The 16,105-nt window shown below is 38.8% G+C and overlaps 1 protein-coding gene across 6 annotated transcripts in view; it reads right to left on the reverse strand.

Annotated features, from left to right (window-relative positions):
* Nucleotides 1-524: 524 nt before the first annotated feature.
* The window catches only part of POU6F2 (POU class 6 homeobox 2), a 338,317-nt gene continuing 322,736 nt past the window's right edge, over nt 525-16,105 (reverse strand). For all 6 annotated transcript variants that reach the window (XM_090142231.1, XM_031599404.2, XM_090142232.1 and 3 more), the window contains 3 exons: nt 13,081-13,249; nt 4,445-4,613; nt 525-1,249 (listed from right to left, as the gene is read on the reverse strand). In XM_090142231.1, the coding sequence (XP_089998357.1) occupies nt 745-1,249; nt 4,445-4,613; nt 13,081-13,249 (843 nt within the window). In that variant the 3' untranslated portion in view covers nt 525-744. The remainder of the gene's footprint in view (nt 1,250-4,444; nt 4,614-13,080; nt 13,250-16,105) is intronic.

Consider the following 16,105-nt stretch of genomic DNA (forward strand, 5'->3'; position numbering starts at 1 on the left):
TGGCACCCAAACACTTGGAGATTGCATAACTGTCGACTTAAAAACAAACAAAAGAAAAGGAGGTGACCATGATGGAATGGCTTTGACACCTGTTTGTACACACCTGCAGGGGTGTGTGACCATGGATGAGAGAAATTAATCCCGTTGTTTTCCTCTTTGCAAAATACAAATGTAAAAATTCATAACACAGATTTACACCCATAAAAGAGTAGACTAACAATCTAGTTTGCAATTCCATGTTTCTGACTTTGGTTAATAGTTTTCATAGTGAATCAGCACTTGATACCTGAAAGGCTACAATCACTCCTCCAGGTGGCAGGCTTGTATTCTCTTTTAAACAGATAAAAGTTTTTTTTTTTCTTTTTTCTTTTTTTTTGTGTTTTCTTTTTTTTTTTTTTTCCTTAAAATGTGTTCACATTTTCATAATATACAGAAAAAAGTCAGCAGTTATTTGGTTTACTTTAAGTCCATTAAAAAAAAAAAAAAAACCCAAAAAAAAAACAACTGGCTTTTTCTTTTTTGGGGAACTAATTCTACGACACACACGCTAAGTGTTGTGCAGTTCTTTGTTTTGTTTTTATATAGGAAAACTCACGGACATTTATAAAGTGTTCTGTCCTTCTTGTAGTTTTCTCAGTCTTTTACTTACAAGGGTGAAGAACAGGTATTTTCACAGAGTTCGAACGGTTAGGTTTCTGTCGGTGCAGGGTTTTTTTGTGTGTGTGGTTTTATTTTGTTTTGCTTTTAGGAGTTTTCTTCCAGTGAGTCTGTTAAGGGCTCCATAGGAACTGCTGTCGCAGGCTCATGCTGTTTCAAACGTTTAATTGTGTTCTTCAGTGCTTGCCTCTTATTGCAGAACCAAACTCTAACTACTTCCCGGTCATAGTTCAGTTTCTCTGCAATCTCTGTCATTTCCTGCCCAGAGGGGTGTGTGTTCTTCTCAAAGTGAGCATTCAAGATCTCAAGGGCCTGTGGCGTGAATGAGGTACGCCTCTTGCGCTTTTTGGATGGTTCACTTCCAATAAACTCGGTAAGGTTCTGCATACCTGCTCGATGGCGGGCCTCAGCCTCAGCCATCCACCGCTCAAGCACCGGCTTTATCTTCTGGGCACTTTTAGGGGTGATGTCCAGCTTTTCAAACCTGGCAGGATACAAAAGGCCAGGGTTCAGTTTGGCTGTCAGACTGCTAGCTATAGTGTTCTCTTGGGCTTCCTGTGGTAGGAAAAAGTGGCTTCTCAGGATGGTGTGTCTGAGGGAAAATTGAGAAAGAAGAGTCTTACACTGATGCTCTGCCAGGGTGGGACTTCCTGCCTGCCTGACTAATTGACTGGCAGAGATAATTTACAATGGATTACCAAAACTAACAGATATCTATATCTATAAATATATATATAGCTAGATATTTAAACTATCACAAAGCAAATACTACAACAAAATTCTAAGCACGCTGAATAATACAGGTTATGACTCCCATTTTCATATTTCTGATGATCTTCAAAACCCTTCAGGTTAAAATCTAATTACAGGAAATGACATCGAAGGCAATTGCTTTTTATCATCTCTTCTTTGCGATTAATCCTTTTGTTTCCCCTCCCATCCCATCTAGTCCAAATACCACAGCTTTAATAATACGAGCCAACGGCAGCTACTAGCCTCTGAATATCACATTTCCTTTCCTTTCATTTTTCAGCAATTTTCACTGTTTGCAAGTTAACACTATATCCCTTTTCTGCGTCCGAAACAGATTCCCGTAGCTCCAGTGGTGTCCGGCTGAAACAGCTGGATGCTTTGCAATTATCTTCACTACCCCCACAACGTGCAAAGACAGACTCATGTTTTCCAGATGAAACCCAGCATAATAGTCTACTAATACGCTGTGGCACCAAGCTGGGTTTATTGTGGGATTTCTACAACCCGTACCAGAATGATATCATTTCCTGTAAATGAGGTCTTCTATATATCATTTTGCCATCAAAAGTCTTTTGCCAAACCAGATTTTACAAGTATTATAAGACATCTGGAAAAGCAGCTACACAAAGCTTGCATCTTTTCATAAACAAGCAGAAGAGCTGAGTTCATTCTTCAAGTCATGTAAGTATTTGTTTCTTTTATTAATCAGGTTCATACTCTCTTACTATGCATTAAAAACGCCTATGCCCAATTCGTCTGATGCCACCCGTTTGTATTTCTCTACTTCACCCCCACGTCCCTCCCATACGCTGACATATTTAATCCTGGAGACAGTTACTACCTGGTGCTGCTGCCCTCTCCAGCTCTCCCAATACTCAAGCACCACTCCCATGCTGTGCATGGGAGATGAGACAGGCTGAGCCAATATCTTGGTGCAAAGCAACTCAATGGCTGGAGCTGGCAGCTTTAAGAGACTCTATTTGGATCATGGCAGCTGCAGGAAATACTTCAGCAACAAACAAAGCATTTCCCACAAACAAAAAAAAGAGACGAAAATACAATAATTTCAAATAGTAACACGTCTGGCATCTTAGTGTGGGACTGGCTGCAAGGTGTCCATCCATGGCACCCAGTGGTATTTTGGTCATGTTGGTCGTTCAGCTTGATTACTTTGCTGCTCCTTCCATTGAATCTCCTTTGTTAACATTTTAAAGAAATGTTGAAACTTCTATTTCTGGGGAGCAGCATACTGCCACTGGAACATAATAACTTGGTGTCTAACAAGAAATGCATAGTCATAGCAGATTATGACACCCCAAAGTGATATCCATCTTTGGGGGTCAAAGGAAGGAAAAACCACTACTACTTTGCAAATATCTGGGACCAACTTCTGCATCCAGCCATGTTGTTCTGAGCCATTTACCCCTCAAAGGTGGCAAAATTTGCCCTCTGTCAAAGGCTTCCACATGTCTTGGCTTTACTTAGCTGTGTCTGTGCTCCAATTTCCTCTTTATTTGGGTTTTCATGGTAATACATTAGTGAAGAACCCTTTTGCTTAGTAAAATTCAAATAATCCCCACTGGTTTTCTCAGGCATGAGGTAGACTGAGGAAATTAGGAGACAGCAAATTAGGCATAAGCAAAAGGAACTGCAATTTATCACTTAGAAGTATTGTTTATTAAACAGTATCTTAAGGCTACAACAAATTGGCAATTGCCAAAAACTCCACCTGTTTTAGGCATTCTTTACCAACTGACCATATGAAAGAAAAAAAAATCTTAAGCAACAGGGAGCAATAGCATTCATATCATTGGCTTTGCTTGTTAGTGTTGATACTGCAGAACATGTTGTTTGGAATAACGATATACAAGTCTTGAAACAAATTTCCCAGCAGTAGTATCCTTGTATAGACTGAATAAAGGTTATTTTCTACAGGGAGGTATCTTATAAGAAAAAACAGTAGGGGAGGCCATAGAAGTGAGAGGATCCTATGGAGCTTTTTGTATTTAACAACAATCAATGGGTTTTATGGAAAATCATTGAGCAAAATGTGAGCTGCAAGCTCACTACCCCATACTGATGTTATTTATAACCTTAGTCTTAAACTGCAGGAAAAGTACACTTCCGTTCCATGGGGAATACATTAAAAGTATAAAGAGCAGATAAAAAGACAGAACATTTCATGGATCACCAAGAACAAAATCCACTTAAATGAGCTTAGAGTTGGTTTCTTGGCTTTCACTGATGGAGTAGGACTATAAGGCATTGCCCAAGAGGAAAAAGCTGTTACCTAAGTGTGTTTGTTATCTCATGCATAAACATGGCATTACTGTAACACACACACACATGCATATTTGGTGTTTGCTTCTAACTAACTCTGTCATGACTGTGTTACTATTTCCCATGATTAGAGCACATTTCTAGTCCTACGTTGGATACATGGGTTGTCTGTTACTTTTTAATTATTTAATTAATTTATTAATATATATTTAGGTGATAAAAGATGAATAGCTGCTGATTTGCAAGACAGCAGGAAGGATAATTTTTTCCCTTCTGTGTTGCCTAGTTAAATCATTAACATCCCATATATGAAGTGCTAACCACAGTAATACAGGTTTTAACTTAGCAGGGGTGCAGCCATGAAATATTTGTTCAGTAACCCTATCTGTAGAAAATGGCACAGTATGAAGAGGGTCAGCTGGTGCTTATCCAGCACCAGCAGGGTTTCCAACTTGTCTACTGAATTAAGTCTCTATGCTAGGAACATTGTTTCTCACTTGTTTAAAAAGTAGAAGGGGAAAAAACAAACAAACAAACAAACAAAAAAACGTAGAAGGGGAAAAAAAAAGACTAAAGTTACTTGAGGGCTACACAAGAAGAACATCTTATCTGCCAAGATACCAACATCATCGGTGAGCTTAAAATAACACATTCTAAAAAAATATGACTCCAACCTGAGCATGCTCCTCACAATAAACTGAATAATTCTGAAGAACAAAGAGAGGAGAGGAGAGTTTATGATGTAACTTGTTACCTGCAGATGGCAGACTGGCTATAGGCTGGGCCTTCGGTGGCGCTTAGGGCTTGGCCAACTTGAGTCTGGGTCAGGCCAAGGGACAGGCGCCGGATTTTAAAAGCTTTGGCAAATTCTCGGATTTCTTCCAGATTCACCCCATCCACTTCTCCAGTGGCTGTTTGAGGATCTGTTGAAATATTTTTTGAATTGTGTCAGTTCTTCACGTCATGTATGAGTGGGCTAGGCTCACACCATGTTTTACTGTCATGTTAATTTATTTTTCGGTACTTCTCTCTTTCTCCCATAAACAGAAGTGGGCTCGCTTTGCCAGGTGTGTTACAAAGGATGTTCAGGTTGCTAAAATCTAACAAAGCAGCAGTGCTTCCAGGTGGTGGTGAAAGATGTTCAAAGACATCATCGCTGAACTCCTGAAAAATGGGCAAGCTCCCCTCAGCGTGAGGGGTTGGCTGGGGTCCTCACTGCCATCTGGGCTTCACAATATTTCCTCCCACTTCTGACAAGTCATGTTCCCTGTTCCCCCTTCTCACTGCATGCACAAGACAGGCTTATGTCAATGTATTTATTTGCAGTCTGTGGGGAGTGCAAAACACACACACAGACTGCTTGGGTTTTTAATTTGAAAGCAAGACTTTCCATTTCATCTAAAATAACTGTCAAATAAGGAGATTTACAAACCTTCCTTCCCTATTCTACAATACTCAGCCCAAGCCACTAGTCAAACATCCAAACTAACCCATCAAAAGAACAAGCTCAAACAAAAACCCACACCTTTCCTCATTTAAAAATCGTATTTTAAAATACGCCCTTGTGAAAAGCAGCCTTTCAGTTTTCCTTCTGCCTCCCATCAGGCTGATAATCAAGGAGCAGCGTATTTGCAACATCAGCCATTAGGCTTTGGATGGTAATGCTGCACAATTTTTTACTTTTACATTAGCCCCTCAGAAGATAATGCTTATGATGCTGTGAAAGTAAATCTGTCCTTGCTCTCCATAGTGGTTTTACTGACACAGAAGCCTTTGTCCCTGAAAGGGCACATAATAAAGCATGTCTACTGCAGAAAAGCTCCTTTGGTGCTGGATAACTCAGCCAATTTAGGACTTATCAAGGGAGATGACACAACAGCTGGAGAATGGAACTTTTTTCCCCCCAAGCTACTGATCCCTGGCTAAATGAAAGCGTTTGCCAAGCCAGAGACAGCATGGGACTTGGATGGTGGAAGATTTCAAAGTGTTGTGCAATACTGCGTGTAGTGAAGCCATTCTCCCAGCGAGATATCTCTATTGTTCTTCCCCTCATTTCTCAGACTTCTTAGGTGAAAAGTTTGCAGCACAATAACCCATCAATTTCTGTAAATGCAAGCAGTTGTCCAAGGACAATGCTAGCCTACGTTACTATTCTGAACCCTATATTACCCTGGCTCCTGCTAGTGCTGCTACAGCTAAGGGCACGTCAGCATTACCGTAACAAAAATTTTATTTTCAGTGGCTTACAAACCTGATGTAAAATTCCCTTACGGTGGAAATGTCCTATAAAAAATCTTTTAGTCCAGTAATAGAGACAGAGGGAAGAGACTTCTCTGCTGTATAAATTTATCCTATATTGATTTGAAGCCTGATTGAAAAAAGCATGTGTAGCAATAGGATTTTAGCATACTCATATATGTAGTCAGGAACCACGTGGACTAAGAATACAGATGAACAAACATGTAGGCTGAACCTCGTGTTGGCAATACTCAACACTCCTCCTGTCAGTGTGGTGCTTGAGTGCATCTGTACACACATCAATGCACTCAAATTGTATAAAGTTAGGAAACATATTATTTACTTATAAATAGTGGGAGGCTAAGGAAGGGCTACTTGGTTTTTAAAGTAATTGCCTTTGTGGATGTGAAATGTTCCTCCTTATCCTATACACAGTCTACCTAGCATAACAGTTGTGATTTTCATAAGCACAGAGTGGAGCTGGTTGCTTATCAGCCCTTTGGTTCTCCGAATGGCAACAGATAAATTTACAAAATCTCACAAATGCTAATGACCTCAGATTCACTTCTGTAAAGGGCACTAAGACAGTGAGTTTTCTCACCTCTTTTCTCCATTTTAAGGCCTCTGACTAGAGGGATGTTACAAAGCACAATTCAGATGTTCCCAGAGAATGCTCAAATTTGCAAACTTTATTGCTGCTGTCACCTGTAATGCTCCTGCCCCCCAAACTCCTGTTAGGAATATAGAGGGAGGTAAGAAAGCTAAGGGGTTCTATGCTTGCTCATGTTTATATAGAAGTTCTTCCAAGTTCTGCTGAATTCTTCTGGTATGACATTTTTATAACACTGAGTATCATGCTCAGGGATCTTGGACAAGAGAAGAATTGGACAGAGCTCTCCTTAACATGATAAAAGAACCCCTCTGATGTACTTCAGGAACAAGGAAGTACGTCCTTATTTATGGTGTAGTATCTGTTGAGAAAAAGGCTTCATTCTTATATAGTATCTTTGGGAGAAGGAAAGTGCTTACAGAGGTGGACACAAACGCTGAAGCCTTTTATCTCTGCACTCGAGGGAAAACAGTGTTTGTATCAAATCAGAAACACTTCTACTCCAGGTATGATTCAAAGCCATTTGAAAACCATAGAAGTAGTCTCTTGATTTCGATCAGCTCCATACTACTCAAGTAGTACCATGAAGCCCTCTCTACCGATATCATCATGTAACAGCACCTATCTGTTTTATTCTATTGTCATTAAAATGTCATCAATACATCATCTTGGACTTTCTGGACTAATTTATCCATATGCAAAAATATAATCAAGTAAATAATGGACTTGGTTTCAGTAAGTTTTGATCTTTCCAAACAGTTAAGTGTAGAGTTAGTTCAGATTTTAGGAAGAGTTGTTGATTGAAGACTGTGATTAAACTGGTACTTTTTAAATTAAGTGGATTTCTTACAAAAGACTGCATAGAGCCAAGAGGAAAATAAAGAATGCCAATCTCACTAAGTGGTTAGGATCTACAGTAACAACATTTAGAGTGAAGATTCCCAATGTATATTATGGCTTCATACTCTATGATTGTTATGTTTGTGAAACTAGTAGGCCCTTGAAAAAGATGAGAGTTTTCTGGGACTACTATGTGAAACATACATAGAGCAAAAGAACAAAAAGAAATTCAACTAAGATTCCACCGAATGCCCTGGTGGATAGAGAAGGTGGACAAGCAGAACAGAAGAAAAAAATCCATGGGTTCTCCTGTACTAAAAACTTCCTACATACTGAAGGGAATACTACTCCCTTCCCACTTTTGAATTCTTCCACGAACATTCTACGAGCTTCCAATGATTGCAAATTCTCTGGTGATAGGAAAAGAGTTGCACTCCAAAGGAGAAAGCACATTTCTGTTGTGTAGAGCTCTACTGTGGAAGGGATTACAGGGATTGGTTTCCCCGGTCAGATAGAGGTAGAAAGAGCTGGCAGAGAAAAGCCAACAAAATATAATTTGGATGATAGAGGCAGGACAAAGCACTGTTAATAGGAAATATAGTGGAGCTCAGGGGAAAGAGAAGAATAATTTGTATGTCAGAAGAATTTTAATTTTATAGTAACAGATGACAGTAAAATGAATTTGGAAAAAGGAAAGGAATGTCATTGAGACCCAAGTCCCAGAATACGAGGGGAAGAAAGTGATTTCCACAAAGAAAATCTATGCTAGAAAAGGTAAGAAATGAGAAGAGGGATATATCTGAGGACAGAAAAATTAAATATCATATTAAATGAGGAATGGTAATATAGAGTTAAGTGAAGAGAAAACAAAGAAGAATAAAGAGAACAGAGATGAGATAAGACAATATGAAGAAATCACACAAAAGAGACATGAGGAGTGGAAATGAATCTTGCAGCCATCTAGGGCAGACCATCTTTTAAAATGTTCTTTCTCTGGTAATAATCATGATAATATGTATTAAGAAGAACTAGCATTGGTTGACGGTGAAGGATGGTGAGGTGAGGATAAGACAAAAGGGAAAAGCTATGAAGCATGGAACAGGTCAAGACAAAAAAGTCAAGAAACTTAAAAAAAAAAAGAAGAAAAAAGAAGGGTAAATAAAAAAAAATACAGGGCATTGCGGGAGGAATAAATGTATAAAATAAATGAAGAGAAGTAGTAAGAGATAAATGATTTTTTTTAATTAGAAAATCTTTTTTTAAAAAATTGCAAAAAATACAGAAAATATGATCAGAATGAAAAGTGAAAAGAATAAAAACAAAGCGCATGGAACAGTAAAGTTATTAAAGCCCAATCCTGACCAGTTTCTCATGGTCTTTTAGTAATTTCAGAGATGTGGCGTGACCTCTTGTAGAGTTATTCTCTTAGTAGGTGTGCACAATCATGCTTCAAGCAATTATTTAGCTACTGAAGTAGTAGCAGGCTTATGCAAACACTATTAACTCCAGTTTTTGGTTTGCTAGATGCTGTGTAGAATCTGCTGAACAACTATCAAGTATCTCTCTGATTGCTGACCATGTGAGAACTCTATGCAAAAACGGCAGAAATGTGTTGATATTTCCCTCACATTATGTACTCTGTTGGGTACTTGGGACTGAATGAAGCCTGAAAAGTAAATTTACAAGATCAATGCCCGAACTTCTTATTCCTGTGTAATTATTGCCACACTTTTTTTACAGGGAATTCCTATAAACGCCCTCTCCCTTTGGAACGCTCTTAAGATCCAAGTCTCATCCCTCAGTCTAAAAGTGTGAAATGTATATTCTTTACCCCAAGTTTCCCACTTATTGATTTAACTTCTTTGAGGTTTCAACAAGGAAGAAGCACCCCGAGTATTTTCTCAGTGCTATTCATTCTCACTGGCAGAGTATTCAATAAGGCCAATTTTCCCTGGCATTTGCAATATAAGACGAATTTCAGCTCAGCCATTTCTGAAAATTAGGTTAATAAAACATGCTGTTTTGCCTAGGATGAAAAAAAGAATTGTAACAATTTCAGTTGTTTTATAACCTTCCGTTCTTGATTCACCATCTTGATAGCTATCAGGAAGATAACATTTAAGGCAGTAATGGAGTTCTTGCAATCCCAAGTGACTCTGTCTCAAACAAGTCCAGTCCAAAATTCCTGTTTCCTCAATAGAGATTTGTTAGACCTCTATGCAGAATCTCCTTTGAGGTTTTCTCTGTACTGAGCCTAGGACTAGAGGACATGGAGAAGAACCCCTCCTGCTATGGCTGTGGCTCTGGCCTGGCCAGGACGGCAGTAAGGATAGGGAGACCAAATTGCCTTTCCTCCTGGTGATCATTTTCCACATGGCTTTCAGGGAGGGCTGCAGTAGATTTAGATCAAAGGGGGGCAATAATTAACCTTGAATCTGAAGAAAAAGAAATGATAGAAGAGAAAAAGATGAAGACTATTAAGGGGCAGAGATATAAACTTGGATCTGAAGAAGGGATAGCCTGATTGTGCAGAGAAGAAAGTAGGACTCACCTGGGCAGAGGAAAGAAATTAGGGGAGAAAAGAGGAAGCACTAGTGATAAAGCAAGGCAGAAGATTACATTGATTAGATGGTAGAAAGGATGCAGAGATGACTTAGGGATGGAAGAGGTCTGAAATGAGAAGAGAAAATGAGAGTTCACAGATGATGTGGAAAGAACAGAAAGGAGAAGGCAGAGGAAAAGAGGAAAAGAAGTACTGAGGCCCAGGGAATGCAGATATGTGGAGAACAACGTGAGAAGGTAATGAGAGTGTAGCAGAACAAGTACTACAGGAAACAAGTTTGAGAGGAATGAGTGAAAAAGGCCTGTATTCATTAAGGCATATTCCTCATTCAACCAAACTGGTACTCCTGTGCCTTGTATGCCTCTGCCTTCAGCTCATGAACACAGCACATCTCATTCCCTTTTAGAGTAGGACAAATAAGATGATAACACAACCTGTCAGCTTCTTCATCCATTCAACTGACAGAAGATCTCATATCTCCAGGTAGAAATATAAATATAATCTCACCAATAAACTGACTTATGTTACTATTCTGCTTTTGAAAAAGCCTTGAAATATATCCAAGTAAAAAATGAAGTTAAAAGAACATCCTTAGAGTCATAGAAATAAACACTGAAAAGTTACAAAATAGTAGGACAACAGTAGCCTATCATCCTCGTCCGAGTAACCAGACCAGTTTCTTTCTACAGATTCCTGTCTTGTCCAGTGCACAAGATGAATGTACTTCATTATGGAGAAAGTGATTGAAGTATTGTCTTTTCACTTGTTCAGTGTGTGGCCCCAGACCTCTGCTAGAGCTCTTCACCAAAGACATAGTTACTCGTTTCCTCTTGAGCTTCTAGATTTTTTGAAATCTTAATTTATTTCCTTGTGTTTCTATAAGATGAGGGTCTTCTCCTTCTCATTCACAGACAAGTGGACAGATATTAAGGCAAAAGGCATTTTTAGCTATCCTGTCAAGGTCAAGCAGAAGATGAATTTTTAGACCGTGACTTTAAATGTTTCTTTATACAGTTCCACAGTGGAAGTGCACTTTGAATTGTAACTGTGAGTACCAGGCTCTTCTGTAAATTAAAGTCAGGAGTTTCAAGCTGGAAATTGAGGGAGCACTTGTGAAAAATCAGTTGCAAGTGACTTGCCTGCAATTGCACCACAATTATGTGGTAGATAGATCTACAACTACTCAGCCCTCTGCTGCCAGAAGCAAGACCACCTTTTGCCCTTCAAGTCCCTATCTCAAATGTTACAAACAAACAGGGGAACAGTTTTGTGAACTAGATAGAGAATAAATGCTAGGACAAAAGCTTTCCTTACTGCGTGATTCATCCTTTGAAAAATTCCATTGGAAATTCACAGAATGAAGGATGAGAAAAAAGTGATTCTCTGATGTTAATCACTGTATACTTGGTTATTATAAAATACGTGTTCAAAGAGGAGCTAGATACAGTTGCCCAAACTACTCTTTTTCTAGCATCTCCTAACCTTTGAGTGATTTATGTTATGAACTTAAAAGGGCTTCTTCCATGTTATTTTTACTGTGTAGGGATGCTATTTTTATTGTGTAGGGTTCCTACCCATATGGGGAAATTCACTGGAACATCTACTGTGGTTTAGAGTACCCCTCAGTAGTTATTCTAGATTTTTTTTCCCAAGAGTGTCTATAAGGAAAACTATTCTGGACCAGCCAGAATTAGTTTTCATTCTACACTTGCTATTTTAGTCAATTTTCCCACATAGATAAGATATAACCTTATGTATTTTTAGTGTGAAGCTTCTTATTTGCCTTCTTCCTACAAGCTCGCCTACATGAGAAAATTTACTAGTAGAACAATAGTAGTGTATTTGTTTCAGTATAATTATATCTGTACCTATATATTTTATGTACCTACAGCTAACCATGGAGGTGTATTTCTTCCAGAATAGAAATATTCACACTGGGAATTACACAAGCATAATTTTATTGTAGAATATCCTGAGTTGGAAGGGACTCATAAGGATCATCGAATCCAACTCCTGGTGACCCAAAAATCAGACCCTATGTCTGAGACCATTCTTCTTGAACTCCAGCATCTTGGAGCCATGCCCCCTGCCCTGGGCAGACCTGTTCCATACCCACCACCCTCTGGTGCAGTCCCTGTCCCTATCCCAGCTGCCGCTCCCTATACTATCATTATACTGTCACTATATTATCACTCATTATATTGTCACTATATTATCAGTATAGCTCTGCTAGTAACTTCTCCATACAAACAATTTCTGAAGTAACCCAACCAAGATTTTGAAATGCTTTCCAAGCCCTTCCTAAGCTTGCATCAGCCACACATTTCACATTAGCAATACAACATGAGTTACACTATTTGTTTACTTGAAATTTGCACATGTAGTTCTCTTTTAATGAAGTCATCCAATACCGCTAGATATTTGCAGATGTGCCAAAAATTGTTAATGCTTTTATCCATACTTCTAACCTGTTGTTTTCGCTATATCAAGACCAAAGCTAATCAGGTAATAGTGAAGACTCTGAAATGTGTGATCTGCAATAAGGGGCTGGTCGGGAGGTCAGCTGTTACAATCCTAACAACAGAACTCAAGGTAGTTGTTCACAGCATTTTTTTTCTCTCCCACATCTTACAGTTCTTAGTTGCTCAAACTGCATAAGCTTTTCCTGCCAAGAAAGGTCTCTCATGCAGTGCTAGGGTTTGTAAAACAGTTTGCTACAATAACTAAGCAAACAAACAGAAACAAACAAGCAGATTAACCGAAAGTAGAAGGGGCTGCCCTCCAAACATCAAGCAATGTAATTCATTGTACTGATTTAAAACATTCACATTCCCAAAGAATGTAAACTACATTTGAGTTTTAAGAATTGTCCAGTGTTAACAAAGTCAGTTAACAGATGCTACCATTTTTATGTGCATATTAAGCTTTTTTTTTTTGTGATTTCTCAAGGTATGTTTACCTTTAGTCCCATCTGTCACAGCACTGAATAGTTTTTATTGGTACGAGTTACTCTAGTTAGCAATATACAATCTCACATATGGGAAAAAAAAAAAGAAATAAGGAAAGCAGATCAGGAAACTCAGCAGTGAGAAGGACAAACAGAGTGGAGAAGCGAGGAGAGCCAGGGAGCAATACTTACTGCTGACTAACTGGCCAACACTCAAAGCTGAAGAAGAGGAGGATGAGGAGGAAGAAGAGGAAGCCTGACGAACTGGGCTTTGAGACATAGATGCTTGACTGTGAGCCAAATGCAGGAGATTGGACTGTGAGGCTGCTTGTCCCACTTGCGTCTGGGAGGGCTGATGGAGCTATATGTTAAAATGTAAAAATAGGTATTTAGAAAATGAAGCAGTAATAGGAAACTTTCAGTGTAACATTTCACCCATCTATTTCCAGGGTACAAATCCCGTAAGAGCATTAAATACCACGGACTCAGTTCAGATGACAGTGTTACAGCAGGAGAAATTTGAGCTCCTTTGCATTCTGACTTTGAACTATTTTTTCAGTTTAATGAGATAACTAGCAGCTAAATTCTTGTTTGAAAGGAGTGGTGAGAGATCTATGACACTCCCAGAAGCACTCTGGTTTAATAAATACATGTTCTTACCTGTTCTCTGACTCATGAAGTCAGGTTTTCATATAAACCAGCACTATTTCAGAGAGATCCTTTCATACTGCAGGACCAGGGCCAAGTAAAGTGGGGATGGGGAAGAGAAGGTAAGGTAGGGGAGTTTCATTTCCCTACAGGAATGAATAATTTGTTGTATGACCTTGGGTTTAGCAAACAAACTAAAATGCTGAAATCTTAATTCTCATACGATGAATTGCCCTTTCCTTAAACACAGAGCCCTTTCACATGAAGGCTGTGTCAAATTAAGATGTGCCTAAAATGTCTAGCAAGCACAGTAGATGCAAACGATACACTGTGATAGATGCATCTGTCTTCAAAAATTTTTGTTTACAAATTTTGCAGTAGTGTTGTCTTTGGTTCATTTCTGGGAGAAAGCAAAGAACCATGAATCCCTTCTGCCTATCACAAACTTTCATGTGGGACTGAAATCTAAAATTCCACGCTCCTGATTTTTACATAAACTTTCCAGCTAATTCAAGGGGTAGTGAAGATACACAATAGACGTTACATTTTTGAACTGGCTTCTAGTCACTCAGTACAGCCTTTTCAGAGCCCAATTATACTACAATATACTTCTGATGCAGTAAGGTGGCTGGTACTTAGTATACCTTTACTTTGTAACCTTTATTTTATGTCAATTCTTGATATTGATGAAAAAAGATTGCAAAAATGTACTAAAAAGCTTCACTTTTAAGTGATAGCTGTTATTTGCATTCTCAGGCAGGGAGATAGACAAAAGCTTATTTGGCCTCGCTCAGAATCAGTAATTTAAATCTCTTTCTTGAATTCTAAGGAATTTTTCACTTTTGATGTTTAACTGAATGAACAAATTCATAAAAGGAGATGAATTCATTAGTGATACTCAAATTATATGGAATATGCTCCCAGAACACATAGAAATGACTGATGCTAAGTAGACAACAAATTGTATGGCACACCTTGATCACCCTGACAATGAATGGAATACTTTTATGAATAAATTTAATGATATATTCCCTGGTATGGGCCTGATTAAGAACTGAGCAATTACAACTTCTTTAAAAAAGAAAAAAATTATATATTTTTTTTAATCTTCCACATGGAACAATGCAACACAAAATGAAGCAAGCAACCTCGAGTTTTCATAATACAGAAGATTATTTATCTGTCCATGTCCAGCCTATTCTGACTTCTTTAGGGGTCAACAAACAAAAACATTTTATTATCATGAGTTTTTTGTTATTTTAAAGTAACTTTCAAAACAGAAAATGGGCCTTCTATCAAAGGAGTAATAGTTGAGAAGCTGATTGCAAGGATTCCAGATTTTGTTTGCTCATGCAAACATTGGGGAACTAAGAAAAAAAAATAAAAATCACTAAGGGCTAGATTTTCTCTTTAGAGTGTTTCCAGCTGAGAATGCCTACTTTTGCACTATCTTCTTTCAGGGAAGAAGCCCACTAGTAAGACTGGCTTCCCCTGAATGCTGCACAAGTGTATGTCCCATCCATTATGCCCACACCACTCCAGTCTGGTGTCTTCAGAAATCAGACTGGAAAATGGCAGCCATTTGACTCTGGGACTGTTGTCAGAGGGATTTTCTGGCAAAACTAAAGATTTCCGCCCAGGTGAGGGAAGAAAAATACTGTATTTAGATGAGCTAGATGTTTCCACACTGGCTGGAACAGGCTTAGAGATGTTAGTGTTTATCTGTAGGGGTGGAGGAGCAAATGCAATGGCTATCTAAAAGGAAAGATCTGCAAAATTATAGTCCAGTCAACTGAACTTCAACCCCTGGAAAAGTACTGAAGAAAATAATCAAACAATTTGTAAGCACCTGCAAGAAAACAAGGTAGTAACAGACAACACGGGTTGTTAGGAACAAACTGTGTCAAACCAATCTGATCTCCCTGTAAGACAAGGTAATTGGCCTTGTGGACAGGGAAAAAGCAGTAGGTGGTTTGACTTTACAAGTTTCTCGACACTCCCTCGTGTGACATTCTTTATAATGTACGAAGACATAGTTTAGATGGAACTGCTGCAGAATGAATGCAAAAGTAGTTGGAAAACAAAACTGAGGGGATGGTGATCTCACTGTCGAAACTGAAGTGCACGTTCACAGAAGTCTCTCCTGTTTCTGCACTATTCGGTATTTTTCTAATGACCTGGATGACGGAGAAGAGGAGATGCTGACTAAATTTACATGCCCATGCCACACTTTTGATAGGCTGACATGCAGGATTAGAATTCAGTTTGAGGATATCACCAACAGTGGTGTTGCGAAAATTAAGACAAGGTAACTCCCATTCTGAGCTGTGTGAGCAGGAGTGATGTCTGTAACGCATACAACGCTGCGAAGAAGGCAGAGCTAGTGAAAAGAAGGGAGAATGAGTCTGTCCTGTATTTTGTAGGGGACAGAATGAGGTGCAATACTCTGGAAAATTCAAATCAAATGCTGGGAAAAGCTTTCTAACACGACACTGGCATACATTGCTGGGGCAACTAACGATGTTCTTATGAGAGTGTTTAGCAGTATGTTAGACCAATACAGGAATGG

Source organism: Phasianus colchicus, chromosome 6, assembly GCF_987193195.1.
Source record: "Phasianus colchicus chromosome 6, bPhaCol1.hap1.1, whole genome shotgun sequence".
Classification (NCBI taxonomy): domain Eukaryota; kingdom Metazoa; phylum Chordata; class Aves; order Galliformes; family Phasianidae; genus Phasianus; species Phasianus colchicus.